This window comes from Erythrolamprus reginae, chromosome 4 (genome assembly GCF_031021105.1).
Source record: "Erythrolamprus reginae isolate rEryReg1 chromosome 4, rEryReg1.hap1, whole genome shotgun sequence".
NCBI classification, from domain to species: domain Eukaryota; kingdom Metazoa; phylum Chordata; class Lepidosauria; order Squamata; family Dipsadidae; genus Erythrolamprus; species Erythrolamprus reginae.
The window spans coordinates 62,167,595-62,186,862 of NC_091953.1; the positions used below are offsets into that span (position 1 = coordinate 62,167,595).

The 19,268-nt window shown below is 37.8% G+C and overlaps 1 protein-coding gene across 1 annotated transcript; it reads left to right on the forward strand.

Annotated features, from left to right (window-relative positions):
• Positions 1 to 1,185: 1,185 nt before the first annotated feature.
• Positions 1,186 to 17,527, forward strand: ETS2 (ETS proto-oncogene 2, transcription factor). The gene is made up of 10 exons (XM_070750435.1): positions 1,186 to 1,509; positions 5,439 to 5,510; positions 8,569 to 8,683; positions 9,231 to 9,350; positions 9,725 to 9,925; positions 11,089 to 11,172; positions 13,338 to 13,571; positions 13,992 to 14,255; positions 14,761 to 14,879; positions 16,058 to 17,527. Exons 2-10 carry the CDS (start codon positions 5,439 to 5,441, stop codon positions 16,271 to 16,273), a joined length of 1,425 nt encoding a protein of 474 aa, XP_070606536.1. The 5' UTR covers positions 1,186 to 1,509; the 3' UTR covers positions 16,274 to 17,527.
• Positions 17,528 to 19,268: the final 1,741 nt, after the last annotated feature.

Here is a 19,268-nt window from a genome sequence, read left to right on the forward strand (position 1 = left end):
GACAGGCTGGAACAGAGAAGAGGGAACTGACTTGTTCTCCAAAACTTCTGAGTTCAGAACAAGAAGCACTGAACTTCTCAGTGAAGAAAGTGAAATGCTAACAGTAACAAAGGAAAATCAGAGCGACTCCATTTCTGGTCTGGTTCAATCTTCTCCAGTAAAAACAACTGTAAATGTTGACATCGGAAGGAAGAGACAGGACTGAAGACTAAAACTGATAATATTTGAACAGGAAATGCTTCTTTACTTCAACTCTCTGGGACCAAAAGAAACCATCTGATGCTCTGGCTAAGTCTTTGCATATTATCACACATCGTATAACCAGAGGATAAATGAAGCAGGGCAAAAAAACCGTGATATCGAATACAGTATATAACTTGCTTCAAAATCAAGTGCATGTGCTAGACATTACTGTATCAACCTTGTGGACAAATTATCCAGCATTAAAATGCAGAAACCAAATTTGGGGCCTTATTGATTAAAATGTACATGAGCAAATCTCCAGAGTTTTAGAAGAACTTAAATTTCCAATTATATCATAAAACATGTTAACTTTAAAAACTGAATCCAGGTAGTTAAGGGCTGGATAACCTAGTATCTGCTATGGATAAGTGGTTGGAAAATATTATTCAAAATGAAGTGAAATACATGGAAGAATAATGTTTGTTATCTCTGGAGATTTTATAGAGTGTTTATGTCCGAAATGTGGCGTGGGTTCCAGACAGATGAGCTGTATTCAAGGATTGGTCTGGCGAAAGTTTTGTATGCTCTGGTAAGTAAGTAAGTAAGTAAGTAAGTAACTATTTATTGTACATCCGATTGGATAAAATGACACAGCCCTACAGTATAGAAAAAAGAGCATAATCCATCCCTCTGTACGAAGATTGGAGCTTTTTCTAAGGTTACCCCTAAACCAAGTCCCCTCCAGAACTAGTCAACTATCGCTCCCACCATTCCAGGCGCAAAAAACGCCTCGCTTATGCCGGCTGAAGAGCTCGGCGTTCGAGTTCTCCACATCTGGCGGGCACCCGCTGGGCGACGCCAGCCTCCGAGTCTCCGTCGGCCTCTCCAAAGGAAGCGGAATGTCTTCCTGCTCTCGAGTGGGAGGAGGCTGGCTGGGCCTGGCCTGAGCGCTCCGCCTTCCCTCCCTCCCTCGCCCCGTCAAGAGCAGGCTAGCCCAACACGGGTCAGGGCGACGCATTCACTCGCGGGCCGCCAGCCAAGACGGCCGAAGCTGACGCGCGCTCCGTCACCGAGCACGTTGCCTTGGGGCCTTGGGGCGCAGGAGCCTTTCCCTCTTCTTCTTCCGGCGACGCAGTTTCGCTACGACGAGGCTTCCTCCCCTTCCTTCAGCCCGTGGAGATAACAAGCGTTTCAAGCCGTTGTTTTCCCGGATGCGTATTTGCGGCTGACGCGCAGGGATATTTCGGGGGGTCGGGGACACCTTCGGCCGGCGCGGTGGTGACGGGACCGCGCGCCCTCGTGGGATTTCGGCTCGGCGGCGCCCAGGTGAGCAAGGGAGGAAACGGGCCGCCGCGTCCCGAGAGGAGACGAGGGAGGCAGGAGCGCTTGGGGACGCGCAGAATGAGCCCCCGGCCGGGTGGGGAGGAAGGCACGAAGGAACCAGCGGACTCCGCCTGGCCCTTTTGATTTGCCCGGGACGCGCTCCTGTTCCATCCAGGTTTCTGCTCTGGGGCTGATACGCTTTTGCCTTTCTCTGAAAGTGCGCGGGACAGAGGCTTGTGGCGGAAAATAATCTGGTGCCCACCATCCGCATTGGATTACAACTCCCATCATCCTCAGCCATCAATCCCAGCCCTGATGGAATTAGTTTCAAATATACCTGAATTGAGGATTGGTGGTGGGTGGGAGGCTGCTCTGTTTAGTGGCTTCACGTCGTCTGGATAATCCCCAATGAAGATGTAGGGAGTTTTGTTTCGCTTTGATGGTTTTCTAGATCCGTAGGACATATACTGCTCAAAAAAAATAAAGGGAACACTCAAATAACATATCCTAGATCTGAATGAATGAAATATTTTCATTGAATACTTGGTTCTGTACAAAGCTGAATGTAGTGACAACAAAATGAAATTGATCGTCAATCAGTGTTGTTTCCTAAGTGGACACTTTGATTTCACTGAAGTTTGATTTACAGTACTTGGAGTTATATTGTGTTGTTTGAGTGTTCCCTTTATTTTTTTAAGCAGTATATTTGCCGAGCGACCAAAAAACCTTGTTTGGGGAGAATGTCTTATAGATCCCTCAGTTTGTCCATAATTTATTTAAAGAAAATGAATTCTTTAAAAGAGAATTTATTAGGATAGCGCTTTAAAAAGCTAGGCAAACAATTCTTAGATGAGAACCAAAAATAAAGGAGAAGTGAGCATTGGGTTTCCCATGCAATTGTTTCAGCCAAGTTTTTGCTTATATAGAAGCTCACTTTCTAAACAATATTTGGATGATTTCTCATTAAATGCCTGAATTATGACCCAGAAAGGTGACTACAACGTGTTGATTTTTTTCGCTCCACTGTTCTGTTTAAGAATTTAAAAAGTGAATGCAGATTGGAGGTGGGGGAAAAATGTTGAAGTAGTTCACAGTTCTTATCAATCCATTGTTAAGTTCCAATTAGGGGACTTTTGAAAATTTTTATATTAGTAGTTTGTTCAGCATATGTTCCTTTCCCCCACCCCCCGAAGTGTCATATGTAGGCATAATGGCATGAAGTCCACTTGGAGGTTTGTTTTTGTGGTTGTTTGTGTGTTAAGGAAGGAGAACTCTTGAATTTCTTAAGATTATGACTTTAGCGCATATTTCTCAAACCTATAATAGGTGCGTAGGCTGTTGGTGGCAAAGCAATGTTGCATATTCACACTTATATTGTGTAATTATTGATTAAGCCTTAAAATGTAGCAAGTTGGACTGTTGTATTGGAAAGTATTAAAGTACCGAATTGTCAAAATCATTACTGAATTTCCAATATTTAAATTCCTTTTTTTTCTGTGATACAATTTGATAGGGTTTCTCAAATAAACACAATTTGAGTTTAAATGCTTGTTTATGCTAATGAAGAAGTTAACCTGAAATTACAGTATAGGCATTTGTTAATTAATACTTATTCAGGGTGAGATCACTTATGCATAACTGAATTTTATGTTGTTTACTTGCAAGTTTGACTACTTAGCATAATAGGACAAGCTGCTGAGGGCTGCCAGATCTGGGCTGTGACATATATGAGAAACCCTTTACTGCCACCTGGTAGCCATCCAGAGATTTTCAGTCCAGATTTGGTAACCCTAAATTCATGGCAGCTAAAACTGGTAAGCACAGGGTTCCTGGGTTTCTGTGCAATAAATAATTTCCAACTGGTAATTGATACATTTTCTTTTCCCATTCTTTTTTCATTTTGTTGGTTTGTTTTTCACGGTCTGCACTCTTTTTAGTCTTAAGGAGTAACATGATTATTTATTGCATCCTTAATTAATAGGATTAAAATAGGTCTTCAGTGACATAATGGAGAATGTTTAGTAGGGTATGATTCTGTTTAATCCTGTATAATCCAAATATCCATACTTGGAAATCTTGTTTATGCCCTGCAGTTTACTAGTGGGCATTATCAAACTGCATAACTGAAAGCTTATTGTATAGTTGTTTTCAAGTATTTGAAGATGTCCAAGCTATTGTTAGGAAATCATGTACTATCCTTTTGAGATTTGTTAAGCTATTCTAGTAAATATTTGTGTATTTGTGTGTTTTCCAGAACTGTGTCTCCAAAATATTAATGCTGGGGTTATTGTGATGGTAAGGGGTCAGATAATTATATAACAAACAGACATTTGTATTCTGTATTATTGAAAAAAAGATACAGTCAACATTGAATATAGCGCTTTTTGAATAGGTTTAGATTGTATTGTAGTTATATGACTGCTGAAGTTCAAAACATTAAATGTTTGAGGGCAAATGTTTAAAAGGAAGAGGAGGAGCAAAAACAGTACTATTGATATTTATAAATTTATAGGAAAAAATAATGGCAGTGGCATTTTTACGAGGATGAGATATACCAACCTAAAAAAGTTGCATTTTAATCCAACATAATGGATTTTTAAAATATTCCATATAATTAGAGCTTCTTTTTAGATTTCAGGAAGGTAGTCTTCATGTTAACTGCTATTTTGATTGTTTCTAGTCATTTAAATATGTATATATAAACAATAGTAATAACAATAAACCAGCTTATCTTTTCATTGTCAAAATAATTTAACTAGTCTCACCCCTCTCCCAGCAACTTTTGGATTCTTTTTATATAATAGGTGTGATGTTATGAAGAACCACAAATGAAATTAAACTTTATGGGATTTAAGAGTAATACAATCAAAGTGATACTGCCCAAATCTGATATGAAGAGTTAACCTAAAACAACAAAGCATTGTGATAAAACATGAGCCCATTGTGTCAAACTGAATCATGCCCATCCCCTCAATGACTTATGACCTTTTCATTCATTATTTATGCTGTTATCTTAATACATCTATAGTTTTAAGAGATTTATTTTTTAAAAAATCACGTCTCATCTGGCAGTATTAAATACAGTATACAGTACACTCATTTTCCTTTTATTGTATTGGCAGCGGGATTCTGATTGTGAACATATTATCCTTTCAAGAATCTATAACAATGGAGGTAGTCCTTGACTAACAACCACAATTGAACCCAAAATTTCAGTTGCAAAGAAAGACAGCTGTTAACTGAGTTTGGCTCCATTTTACAACATTTCTTGACACAGCAGTTAAGTTAGTAACTGTGAATCTGGTTTCTCCATTAACTGTTTGTCAAGAGTTCACAAAATGTGATCACAGGACCCTGGGAAACTGCAGCTGTCATAAATACAGGCTAGATGCCAATTATCCAAATTTTAGTCACATGACTATGGAGATGCTGCAAGAGCCATAAGTGTGAAAAATGGTCATGTCACCTTTTTTAATGCCGTTTTAACTTTGAATTGTCACTGTTCTAAGAAGTTTGTTTAGGGATGTAGAGAAGGAGAGGGGGAAAAGGTCAAACTTTCGACTTAAGTTTGTTTACAAGTTTTCCTACTGTATTAAAATAATTTTCATTGTAAATTAAAACAGCCAAGTATTAGTCTCGCATTAGTCTTGGAAGAGAATTCTTTTCACTTTCGAAAGTAATTCCATGATGTACTATATGAAAATGATTTGTCTTGTCCATCCTTTATTTTAAAGATTGTTTACATTTAATAGTGGTTTGACCACACATGTATTGTATATAAGAAAATTGGCTTCACCACCTCAAAATGAAAGAATTTTCATATCGGTATATCTTTGTAAGCAACAAGAGATGCACTATTTGGATATAACCATGAGTTATTATTTTTATTTCATTTATCAACCATTAGTTTTGTATTTTGTTTCTTCTTTTAGATGAATGAATTTGGAATTAAAAACATGGACCAAGTAGCACCTGTTTGCAATGTATATAGAGAATTATTCAAGGTAAGCTATGAAAGAAAAACAGATATGTATAGTTTAAACCCTGGGCAAAGCATATCGACTTAATGTACAAATTATGGGATTGTATATTATACTATGCCATCAATAATTAATGATTTCACTGAGTTATTACTGTTACTGATTTAATAAGTTACACAAATCTACAGTGTCATTTTAATCCTAATTCCTTTTTTTAAAAAAGAGAACAAAAGTAGTAAGTAATGCTGTCAGTTAGCAATTAACTCTTGCCTGGTCATCTCTACAAGAGATATCTAATATGTCATTGATATAACTAAAAATATTTTCATATCATTGTCAATCTCTATTGTAATATCAGTGACATTATATATCATGTAATGGTCTTGATATTACTTCTATACAATATTTACATATAATTTTAAAGAAATCAGATTCATATATGCTTGCTTTAACACTGTAATGTAACCTTTTCAGTCATTTAAATATAATTAATTTTATAATATAATTAATTATATTTAAAGCCCTTCTGTCGGTATTGCCTCAAAATAAAATTCTTCAAAGAATGTTTTATAGAATATAGTGACTAGAAAGTAGTTAGTCATTTGTTGGCTTAATAGTAAGCGTGGGGCTATTTGTTCACTTACTTTTGACTTTTGATAAATTCTTATTAACCTGGGCTATGTCACTTATTGACAGAGCTAGTTGTAAAGCATCTTGTGGGAATAATGAGTAACTCCCATTGGCCTTGGGTGTGGGGGTGGGGGGGTAAGCCCACCACTGTGGGGCTTTTCTCAGGATTTAAGATTTGGCAATTTACCATTAATCCATAGAAGCTCTAACATAGGACCTAATATTTTATTAAAACTGATTCGATCTAATCTATAGATGTTTTAAACTTGCTCATTTTACTGTTTAATTTCATTTTTTAAATATGCAGGATAGTTTTGAAGTATAGTATCCCTTTTGATCTTACAGAGTTAACATTTTTTCCAGTGACTCAGTGTAAGGGATAATTTATTTACACAAAACAGGAGTTTCCAGATTATGTTGAAAGTGTTTGGCCTTTCCTCTAAATATTAGTGATGACTCAGATATTTTTATCTATTAACACTGAAAGTATTTGTCATTACTATGCCAGCTATCTAGCTTTGTAATCATTTCATTTATACAGAAAATTGTTTAAGTTCTTGATGTTGAACTTGTAACTTGTAAAGTAACTTGTAAGAATAGTATCATTATTCTACCTAGACTGAAACATACTTGCATTTATTTATTTGTTTATAACTATCAGGCCATTTGAAAAACCTCTCCTGAACACAACTTTTGTAACATTTGTAACTGAATCAGACAATTAACATAATATTTGGTGCCAGGCAGTCATTTAAAGGCATTTAATGCAAGTTTAATATATTTAATTCAAGTACTGATGCATGCAAGTCTTTAAATAACACCAAAAGGCCTGAATAACTGAGTCCAAAATCCATTAAGTATTATCGGAGGAGCTTTTCAAGTTTCCAAGTCTGTATATTTCAGAAAAAAAATCTTAAAATATTTGTATGCTAGTTGTTGATATCATGGAAAGAAAGTTATTATTTTAGAAATGACTCAATAGCATAGAATGCAAGTATCCAAATTTTTCCTTAGTGACTTACGAGTTGCACTAACATTTTAGAACATGTATCCAAGAGATTTTCAGTTCTGAGTTGGGGATTATAATTTTATTTATTATTTGATTTAAATTGATTTGATTTCTATAGACGTCCATCTCAAAATGTAATTCTGGGCAGCATGCATCATAAAACATAATAATTTACAATTATAATATTATGAAATAAATATATATGACATCAAGTAAAACTTGAAACGGGACTCTTAACACACTTGAGAGCCCAGGCAGTTCAGGAAGATCGATGTTAAATGTGTCAAATATGCAACACACTTTACAAACCACACAGCCACATTCTGCAGACAATTGAAGCTTCCAAATTTATTTAAATAAATATTTAAAAACACAATTTAAAAACCCTTATTAATATTATTTATTTATTAATCAGATTTGTATGCCGCCCCTCTTCGTAGACTCACACAACCCAATCAAACCATACATAAAGCAGTAGTTAGGGGAGGTGACTCAGGGGGGCTTACAACATGTTAGCAATAGCAATAATACTTTTTAGCAGAGGCAGTATATTGCCCCCACAATCCGGGTCCTCATTTTACCCACCTCAGAAGGATGGAGCCAGTGATGAGATTTGAACTGCTGACCTATAGATCTACAGTCAGCTTTAGTAGCCTGCAGAACTGCACTCTACCTTTTGCGCCACTTCGGCTCGATACTCTATACCAGTGATGGTGAACCTATGGCGGCGGTGCCGCAGGTGGCACGCGGAACCATATCTGCTGGCACGTGAGCCATTGCCCTAGCTCAGCTCCAACATTCATGTGTGTGTTGCCCAGCTGACAGAAGCTCTGGGAGGGTGTTTCTGGCTTCCAGAGACCCTCTGGGTGTGATGGGGAGGGCAGTTTTACCCTCCCCTGGCTCCAGGGAAGCCTTTGGAATCTGGGAAGAGTGAAACACGAGCCCACTGGGCCCACCAGAAGTTGGGAAACAGGCCGTTTATGCCCTCCAGGGGATGGACAAAGCTGTTTCCGCCCTCCCCAGGCATTGAATTATGGGTGTGGGCACTTGTGCATGCATGACAGTGCACGCGCACACTCTTTCGGTACCCGAGGAAAAAAAGGTTCACCATCACTGCTCTATACAAATGCTCTTCAAAGGCAACCGTACATAGAACACATTGTAGTAATCCATGAGAAGGATCATAAGGGCATGAGTACCTGTGAACGAAGCCTTCTGATCCAGAAAGAACTGCACAGCACCTAAAGTGGGCAAAGGCACCTCTGGCCATTGCTGCCATCTGGCTGTTCTAGCAGAAGCCATGAGTCCCAGAGGACACCAGTATTGCACACCAGGTCATCCGGGGCATTGCCCCAAATTAGAATGCCACATTTGCTTGTCATAATATATTAAACTTGCTGTGGATGTAATAAAATGCTCACTTTGATGTTTTCTATGTTTCAGCGCCAACTTGCATTTGATAGCTTTGAAGGTCCTCTGTTTACTGGATTCTATCCACCACTAAATGAAGATCAGACTCTTCAGGAAGTGCCAACTGGCCTTGATTCTATTTCTTTTGGTAAAGCCTGTTTTTGTTTTTGTCATGCTAATTAAGAGAATTCCAAGTCATTTAACACAAGAAATTAGGGAGGAATCAATCTCCAGATTATCAAAAGTCATTGTAAAAGTTCATATTTTAGAAATGTTTAAATAGAAAATAATTTGATTGTGCACAAATCATTACATAGCCTTAGTACCCTGCTTTCCCCAAAATAAGACATCTACTGATAATAAACCCCATCGGGCTTTTGAGTGCATGGCAATAAAGCCAACCTCTTATTTCAGAGTTCAAAAAAATTATAAGATAGGGTCTTCTTTTCAGGGAAACACGGTAGTGGTAAGGAATAAACTAGGAATTATTACTGAATCTAGCTAGGATTTCTAATATTTTCCAGTATTGAAATATCCAGTATCCAATATTTTCCAGTTTATTCAAATAAAACAACTGATAGAGATTCATGCAATATTATACCAAACAAAACAAAACAAAACATCACTTCTTTTTCTGCAGATTATTTTCTCTTTATTCTTGTTATGTTCAACTTTATAATTCCTTTGCTTTTCAGAACCAAATTCTTCCGAATTGCCACTCCTAACTCCATGTAGTAAAGCTGTGATGAGTCAGGCCTTAAATGCAACTTTCAGTGGTTTTACAAAGGAACAGCACCGATTAGGCATTCCAAACAGTAAGTGGGTTGGAGGGGTTTCTTCCTTTCTAATATGGATTAGGTTAAATGATTGTTCTATTTTTTCCCTCCTCCTAATATAATAAAACATTTACCATACAATTTTCTTATATTAAATCATTATTCCCAAATATATTCATCACAATAATGCCAACATTCATATGAATTTGCTTAAGATTGTATCTTATATACCGAATCTGCAGTTGTAAACTGCGTTAAATATTAAGAGTTTTAACTCTAAAAGTGTGTGGATTCAGGTGGTAATAAAAGGGATGGTAGTAGCTATTATACAACTTCCCTTGGGGATTTTTAAAAAAACTTCCCTTGGGGATTTAAAAAAAAAACTAATTAATTCATTTTCTTCCTTTCTGCAGATCCCTGGCTTTGGACACAACATCATGTATGTCAGTGGCTTCTCTGGGCTACCAATGAATTTAGTTTAGTGAATGTGAACTTTGAGAAATTTGCTATGAATGGCCAAGACTTATGCAATCTGGGAAAGGACCTTTTTTTGGAACTAGCACCTGATTATGTTGGTGACATACTGTGGGAACATTTGGATCAGATGATAAAAGGTGAATAAGCTAAATCAGAGTGAGAGGTGAATACGCAGAATACACAAACCAGTTGTGGCAATACTGAGAAAATACTTGTAAAACTTCAAAGTGAATTCTAACTTGCCATTTATTTGTCATCAAAACAAACTAGAGTGTTTGCTTCATGTAATGTTTGAGATTATCTTAATATGGGAGTCCTTGTCTGCTTTGATTAAGCTGAAGATATAGATTAGAATTGGTTTAAGATAGATTCATATACAGTAATACCTCATCTTACGAACTTAATTGGTTAAGGCGAAAAGTTCGTAAGACGAAACATTGTTTCCCATAGGAAATGCGTGCAAAGAGGAAAAAAATTGCAAAATGGCGCTCCGCTGGGCGGAGGAAGGACGTCTTCATGACGTCAAAGCTCCGCCCATGGAATTCCCTATTGGGATTCCCCACCTCCTTTCCAGCCTCCAGATCAGCCGAAAACACCACTGCCGATTGCAAAAACGGTGCTCCACTGGGTGGCGCCGCCCGGCTTTAACCTTCTGAAACTGCCGGGCACTTCTCGGTGGCCTCCGGAACCCGAACGCCAAGAAGCCCCCCCGGCTGTTTTAAAAGGTGACAGTCGGGTGGCGGCGCCCAGCGGAGCGCCATTTTGCAATCTGCGGTGGGTTCGTAAGCCGAAAAAAGTTTGTAAGAAAAGGCAAAAAATTTCCGATCCCCGGGTTCGTATCACGAGAGGTTTGTATCACGAGGTACCACTGTACTGTGTTAAGCCAAACCCAAAAAATATGTGGTCTTAGCTACAAACATACATTTTTCAGTTAAATATAAAGATTGGCATTGTTGCAACATCTTAAAGGAAAGGAGAGATGTGTTACCCTATTGTTTACACTATTGAAAAGAAGGATAATCAGAGTAATACTGACAATGTAAAAAATACATCTGTCTCATTGACTTAACTAATTTTTATGTGACTCTGTAAAACTTACAATAAAATAGATAAAATGTGTAATATACAATTATAAGTTTTACTTTTAGAGGTATAAGTTGGATTTAATTGTGATCAGTTAAAGCTTTTTAAGTCCCATCACATTATAATTATTTTCAAAATGGCAGGTAATTTTGCCATAAAATATAGTTTAGTAAAAGCGCTATCATTCATATATTTAAACATCTTTCTTTGTTTTCAGACAATGAAGAGAAGCCACAAGATCAATACGTGGAAACTTCTCACCTTACATCATCTCCACATTGGGTCAACAACAACTCTTTAGGTAAATTTAATTTCAATAATCATAGTATCAAAATTAAAGGGGTGCAATTTCCGCTTAATGTGAATAAAGCTTCTCATTTAGTATCTGTACTGAACAACAGCAACAGTAACTAATCTTAGGCTAGTGCATTTAAGCTACAAAAAGTGTTTCTGGTTTTTTTGTTTCGTTTTGTTTTTGCTGGGGGCCTGTCAGTGAAAGAAGGAAATGGACACAGAGAAAAACATGGATAAAGTTCAAAATTCCAAAATATGTGCATAGTTTTGTGCTAGAAACTTGCAAAATGGAGACTTTGAAGAAATGACTCATGTTTCAAACCAGAAGCTGATATTTGAAATGCAGAATATCTTATGTGATATTAGTGGCCAGATATATGTACTTTGTTTTGATAAATACTCTATACCAGCGTTTCCCAACCGGTGTGCCGCGGCACAGTAGTGTGCCGCGAGACACGGTCAGGTGTGCCGCAGGAAGCTCCAGGTGGGCGGGGCACTGCCAGTGCCGGACCGCCAGTGCCTCCGACCTGGAACTTCCACTCGCAGCCCGATGCAGCTGTTTCCGGCTGGGCCCCAAAGAAGGAAGGCGGGAAAAAGGAGGCAGGGGCGGGGAGGTCCGGCAGTAGGAGTAAAGGGAGCCGCGGCCACCCCTGCCTCCCCACGGTGCCTCTGGCCAAACGCGCCCCTGGCTTCTCTGCCCTGCCCCATTGCCCGCCCGATCCGCCCACTCTCCTCCTCCTCCGCCGCCGCCTCCTGTCTTGGGGCGTGATCCGCCCCCTCTCCTTCGCTGCCGGAGAGAGAATGGAGGGCGCCGTTGTCTTCGCCTCCGCCCGCCGGCTCTGCAGCTAAGAGGCAACAGCAGCCATCAGCCTCCTCGCCCTCCCAGACGTTCCCAGCGCCCGGCCACGCGCCGCCTCCCGTTAGCCCAGCCGACCTTTCCCTGCTGCCGTTTTCTCTTCATGGCGCAAAGCCACACAGTCCCGGACTTCCGGATCGCTCGCTTCTCCGGTCAGCAAAGCCATCTGCCCAGGAAAGCGCCGCGCTTGCTGGCCGGAAAAGCGAGCGATCCGGGAGTCCGGGACTGTGTGGCTTTGCGCCATGAAGAGAAAACGGCAGCAGGGAAAGGTCAGCCGGGCTAACGGGAGGCGGCGCGTGGCCGGGCGCTGGGAACGTCTGGGAGGGCGAGGAGGCTGATGGCTGCTGTTGCCTCTTAGCTGCAGAGCCGGCGGGCGGAGGCGAAGACAACGGCGCCCTCCATTCTCTCTCCAGCTCTCTCTCTCTCTTTCTTTTTCTCTCTGTTGCCGGCATGGTGAACGAGAGAGAAAGAGAGAGAGAGAAAAAGGAGGGGAGAGAGAATGAGAGAGAAAGAAAGCAAGAGAAAGAGAGGGAAAGAAAGCAAGAGAGAGAAAGAGAGGGGGGAAGGAGGGAGAGGGAAAGACATGGAGGGAGAGAAGGAGGGAGAGAGAAAGAGCAAAAAAGAGGAAGAAAGAAAGAGGGATGGAGAGAGAGAAAGAAGGGAAGGAAGAGAGAGAAAGAGGGAGGGAGAAATAGAGTGAAATGGAGGAAGAGATATTTTTTTTGTCCAAACTTTTCTTTAGCCCCGCCCCCCCGCCCCCCCCTTCAGTGTTCCCCAGAATTTTGAAAATATTAATAATGTGCTGCGGCTCAAAAAAGGTTGGGAAACACTGCTCTATACAGTATAAAGTATTGGAGCAATTGTCTTTAAGAATTAGCTATTATTTCATATCTTTGTGGATATTAAATAAATCTTAAATAAGTATGGTATATTCAGTTTTGCTTTGCTAAAATTTTGGAATCACTAAAATCAGTTAACGCTACATTAATTTACTTAAGCTGGAATACTAGCTGCTATAGATGCTTTAAAATATATATAAAAAAGCAATTGTAGACATGGAAGTGCATTACCATAGTTATACTGGCAGGAGACTGATTTATATCATCTTTGTATTTCATCTGGTTTCCGCTTTCAAAAAATATAAAGATTTGCTTTGTGTAGTTGAGAATATGGATAATGGGGGCGTTTATTCATAGGCTGTCACTATATTTTATTTAGGAAGGTCCTCAAATAAAGTTGTTTAATTGGATGGTAGGTACTATTGTAGAAGTTAAATAATTTCTAATCATAGTGTTGTGGGTTGGGGTTTTTTTTAGGAATTAATGTTGAACAAGTGCAGTATTGCACTCAAGTACCCAGCTATCCAAAAACCCTAAGTTTCCAAAAAGCCAGAGTCCTGGGAGATGCATGTCAGACGACAATGGGGCCAAATCTTGTTAACATAAAACAAGAATTTCAGATGTATCCTAAAGAGACTCTCAATGTGAACTACTGTTCAATGAATCAGGATTTCACAAGAAATAATCTGAACTTGGTGTTGGATAATACAAGTAAGATATCTATTCCCTTATGTTTATGTTATATATTCAAATATGGGGTTGCTTGTTTTTGTTTTAACAGCCCACTTCTTTGTTTATGACTTAATCATAAAAGTGATTTAATGGGTTTCATAGAGTTAGTCTTGACTTTAAATTGATAATTTCACTGATTACATTTAGACAAAACTAGAGTAACCTGGAGGGGCATCTCTGAAGTGTGATCCATTTTACCATGTCTGTTGAGATTAGTATAATCAAATGTATTTGTAAAGTTAAAGTACAATGACATTTGGGGGTTGCATTCTGTAATTGCATTCCCAGTTCAATTATTTGTATGTTAAACAAGTACAATATTTTAAAATCCAACTTCAGGTATAATAGTTATTCAAATTTAAGCAATTCTGTATTCATTAATTTTCTCCTTTTGTCCAGATAAACCTAGAGAGCATGATTCCAATGACAGTGGCACAGAAAGTTACGAAGGCTCAGATTCATTGCTACAGTCTTGGAATAGTCAGTCCTCCTTAGTAGATGTTCAACGGGTTCCATCTTATGACAGCTTTGAAGATGATTGCAGCCAGTCTTTGTGTCTGAACAAACCCACGATGTCCTTTAAAGACTATATTCAAGAAAGGAGTGACCCTGTAGAGCAAGGGAAACCAGTTATTCCGGCAGCAATACTAGCAGGATTTACAGGCAAGTAAAATATTTCCCTGTCCCCTTTTTTGTTTTTAGGCCTCCTTGTTTCACTGATGGGTAAAGCGATTCAATTGAAAATTGGGTGTGCTAGGACTCTTATTCAGGCTTCTCTGCTTAATCTGAAGTGGTTATTTTGATATCGAAGCCATGATTTCATAATTATGAATTGTCCTGTCATTTTATTTTGCAAATAAATTTGATTCAGTTGAAGTTGAATGTGCTATAAAATCTAAGGGCATTTTAAGAGGGAAAAAAGACCAATTCAGACAACTCTTCTGAGGTTTCATTTTTTTTAAAAAAAAGCTTCAACTGTTATAATAAATCCCTATCATTTGCCATCTTTTTCTAATACAGATTCTGGTGTCCAGTTGAGCTTTTAACCAAGAAGATATTTGAAAGAATTACATAATTAACACTTAAATCTTGAAAACTATCTGACATTCTTATGAATTCTTGTGTCTTTCTATGTATTTACTTTAACAATTTATTTTGATATTGATAGGTAGTGGACCCATACAGCTGTGGCAATTTCTTCTAGAACTTCTGACTGATAAATCTTGTCAGGCATTCATTAGCTGGACTGGAGATGGTTGGGAGTTTAAACTTGCAGACCCAGATGAGGTTAGTAATTCAAGTCAATCATTATTAAAAATAAATGGAAATTTATAGCAGCTAGCAGGCCATAAAAATGTTAAAAATGTACTATTGCTAACATGTTGTAAGCCGCCCTGAGTCTAAGGAGAAGGGTGGCATAAAAATCAAATAAATAAATAAATAAATAAATAGCTATAGGAGTTATATATCAAACTAGGATTGGGAAACTGAGTTTTTAGTCTATTCTTGGCCATGGAAATTCACTTTAGGATTTTAGGGAAATATAGGGAAATAGGATTTTAGGGAAAAATCTAAACAAATTTTATAGATTTGTTTTTCTGATCAAATGAATGAAGATCCTTTAAAAAGCCACTTTGAAGAAATGTCAGGTGTAAACGAACAAATTACACAGAGCCACCAGGAAGAAAAAGGCCACTTCAACCATCTCATTCAGAAGCGATGATCTTTGATATCTTTGTATATTAATATGGAATTGTACAGACAAGCCTCTGATGAATTATGTTGTATACAGTACAGTTTGCAAGTGTTCTAAACTTATGATCTTTTTATTAATGGCCGTACAAAGTTAGGACAGCACACTGAAAAATTCAGTTACAAGCAGTACTCCCACACTTGCAATCATTGCAGCATCCCCACAATCACATAAATCAAAATTTGGGGATTTGGCAACCGGCCTGTATTTACGATGGTTGTAGTGTCCCACAGTCACATGATTGCCATTTGCAGTCTTCACAGGAAGCTTCTGATAAGTAAAGTCAATGGGGGAAGCTGGTTGATTAATTAACATGTGATTCACTTAACTGCATTTATTCAGTTAATTAACAGCAAAAAAGTCATAAAATCAAGTGTGATTCAGTTAATGACTGCATCTCTTAGTGCTGGAATTTCTGGTCCCAATTGTGGCAGTAAATTAAGGACTATATATACCATTAGCTAATTTAAATGCAAACCTTCAAATTATGGAACTTCATATCCTCTGAAAGGAAGATCTCTTTGGAAGATTAACTAAATTAGAGAACGGCATGGAAATTGTGGTCTTTATTGAGATGTAGACTTTAAAGCTCTAGTAACATTAAGTACTTGCTCAGTAGCTAAATTTTTATTGCTACTGAGTAGAGTTTAATATGATTTCACTGGAATCTAAATTAACGACATTAAATTGTTTTCTTTCTTTTTTATCTCAGGTTGCAAGAAGATGGGGCAGAAGAAAAAACAAGCCCAAAATGAACTATGAGAAGTTGAGCCGTGGCCTGCGTTATTATTACGATAAGAACATTATTCACAAAACTTCAGGCAAGCGTTATGTGTACCGTTTTGTATGTGATCTACAAAATCTGTTGGGATATACAGCAGAGGAACTCCATGCAATGCTAGGAGTGCAGCCAGATACCGAGGACTGAGCATTGCAAACTCTTAAGCTTTGGATGCAAGAATGCATGAATCTGTGAATTGGGACCTTCTGCACCAGTCACTGGATTTATCTTCTGACTGTTTGGAGTAGTACACTGTTGAACTCCTAAAAGAAGTGTTTTCATAATTGGTGGAAGAAGTGGATTCGGTTTCAGGCAGAAAAAGAACTTACGTATCCAGCCTTTTCAGCAGTCCTTCCAGAGGTCAACCCAGTTCCTGACTAAACCTGAAGATAGCAAAATGCTCTGGAGCTCAGGGTTCCATTATGTCAACGTCTATATAAGTTACGGTGACATCCAGATGAAACCTATTGGAATTTCAGGCATTAAACCTCTTCCCATTTTACTGTTCACAACCTTGCAAGACATTACATATCATCATTTGTTTTACTGAGGGAGAAAAGGCTAGGTATCTTTTATTTAATATATGTACCATGTAAATTTACAAAGGGCATTCTTTAAGAGTTGTGTATGCTTCTTCATACACATCTTGGAACCAGAAGGAGCAATGGCAGAGATTCCGTACAAGGACAGAAAAATATACCATTTCAAAAAAATATGTATATGTGGTGTGTATGCTTAAGCATGTTCATATGTTTCTCTGGCAGTGAAAAGCTCTTATTTAATAAATATTGTATACTGTAATTTAAAATCATGTAAACATCTGAAGTGGAAGAATGTTTTTCAGTTCAACAGAGCAGCTTTTACAGGATCTTGGAAAGATTTTAATTTTTCAAGGGAATTTATATAAAATAAGCACATGCCAAGTGCCCTGTCGCAGAAGACTGTTTAAGGCTGACAAACACCTGAACTTTTATGGCAAATGCTAATTGTTCAGTCTGGGTCATAAAGTCTCATTTGAGTGATGCTGTAACTGAAAATAGCAATGTCGTCAAAACTATATTTATTAATGGAAAATATGCATGTCCTTAAAACAATTGATACATATATATAGATATATATATATATTTCTTATTCTTTCAATTGTCCCTTTTCCATCCCTTTCATTCACGTATAATGAATTATCCTCATTAAAATAAGAATTCTATTTTTGGAAGAAAAAAAATCTGATTTCTTTTCTGCAATTAGAAAAAAAAATATAGCAGCTATTTTTACTGCAAAAGCAAAAAGCTTCACTGGAAAACCTGTCATTTGTAAGGAAACATTTTTAATTTGAAAATGCTGTAAACTTACAAAATGAAGTTTAAAAAACATTTGACTTTTATTAAAACACCTTGAACAAGGGCCAGTAATTATGTAGTTATTTGTGTTTTAAAGATTTTACTTAACTTCATCTTAAACAATTCATTGATTGAAACAAGACAAACTATATTTACCTGATTTATTCTAGAATGAGTACAATCTCAGATTTATTTGCTTGTACAATGATTTAGAAACATAGAAACATAGAAGACTGACGGCAGAAAAAGACCTCATGGTCCATCTAGTCTGCCCTTATACTATTTCTTGTATTTTATCTTACAATGAATATATGTTTATCCCAGGCATGTTTAAATTCAGTTACTGTGGATTTACCAACCATATCTGCTGGAAGTTTGTTCCAAGGATCAGTAAAATAATATTTTCTCATGTTGCCTTTGATCTTTCCCCCAACTAACCTCAGATTGTGTCCCCTTGTTCTTGTGTTCACTTTCCTATTAAAAACACTTCCCTCCTGAACCTTATTTAACCCTTTAACATATTTAAATGTTTCGATCTGTCCTCCAGACTATACAGATTAAGTTCATTAAGTCTTTCCTGATACGTTTTATGCTTAAGACCTTCCACCATTCTTGTAGCCCGTCTTTGGACCCGTTCAATTTTGTCAATATCTTTTTGTAGGTGAGGTCTCCAGAACTGAACACAGTACTCCAAATGTGGTCTCACCAGCGCTCTATATAAGGGGATCACAATCTCCCTTTTCCTGCTTGTTATACCTCTAGCTATGCAGCCAAGCATCCTATTTGCTTTTCCTACCGCCCGACCACACTGCTCACCCATTTTGAGACTGTCAGAAATCACTACCCCTAAATCCTTCTCTTTTGAAGTTTTTGCTAACACAGAACTGCCAATGCAATACTCAGATTGAGGATTCCTTTTCCCCAAGTGCATTATTTTACATTTGGAAACATTAAACTGCAGTTTCCATTGCTTTGAACATTTATCTAGTAAAGCTAAATCATTTACCATATTACAGACCCCTCCAGGAATATCAACCCTATTGCACACTTTAGAGTCATCGGCAAATAGGCAAACCTTCCCTACCAAACCTTCCCCTATGTCACTCACAAACATATTAAAAAGAATAGGACCCAGAACAGACCCTTGTGGCACACCGCTTGTAACCTGTCTCTGCTCAGAGTTAACAATAACTCTGATGTCTATGCTTCAGCCAGCTTGAAATCCACTGAACTATCCAGGGATTAAGTCCAATCTTCACTAATTTATCTATTTCCTAGGATTTTAGAAATTCAGCTGCATATATTCCATCTGGTAGGCATTGTTCTATGGAAAAGATATATATGTGTGTGTGTGTGCATATACACACTTGGTTAACTCTTAAATGAATAGATGCAGATTTTACTGAGGGACATTGTAAAAGTGAGTAACAAAACATTGGTAAATCCATAACTTCATTTTCATTCAATGTACTTTTAAATTGGAGAACTAAATCAGAGCTTAAGTTCTTGCTTCCAGGATAGCTTTGATTTGTTATTTAAAAGCAATAATTCTAAGTCGCATGAACTTTTTTCTATATTGTATAAACATTGTCCAATAAAAGAGTACTTGCTGGTAAAAAACACATCAAAATACAGCTGTGGAAAATTTGAGAAGTTTTCCATGCATGCTTTCTAATGCATCTTGTATTTCATTTTGCCAGCCTTCATCTTTTTAAGCCTTTAAGAGTAGAAATATAATAATGTGCTCATTTTATTAGCAAGAGCTTGTCATCTTTTATATGCCATCTAAGTAATATCTAGGTTTT

Coding starts and splice junctions, on each gene's coding strand:
- ETS2 (XM_070750435.1), top strand. CDS start 5,439: ATGAATGAATTTGGAATTAAAAACATGGACCAAGTAGCACCTGTTTGC. Junction 9,926..11,088: donor TTTGGATCAGATGATAAAAG/GTGAATAAGCTA, acceptor CTTTGTTTTCAG/ACAATGAAGAGAAGCCACAA. Junction 14,880..16,057: donor AACTTGCAGACCCAGATGAG/GTTAGTAATTCA, acceptor TTTTTATCTCAG/GTTGCAAGAAGATGGGGCAG.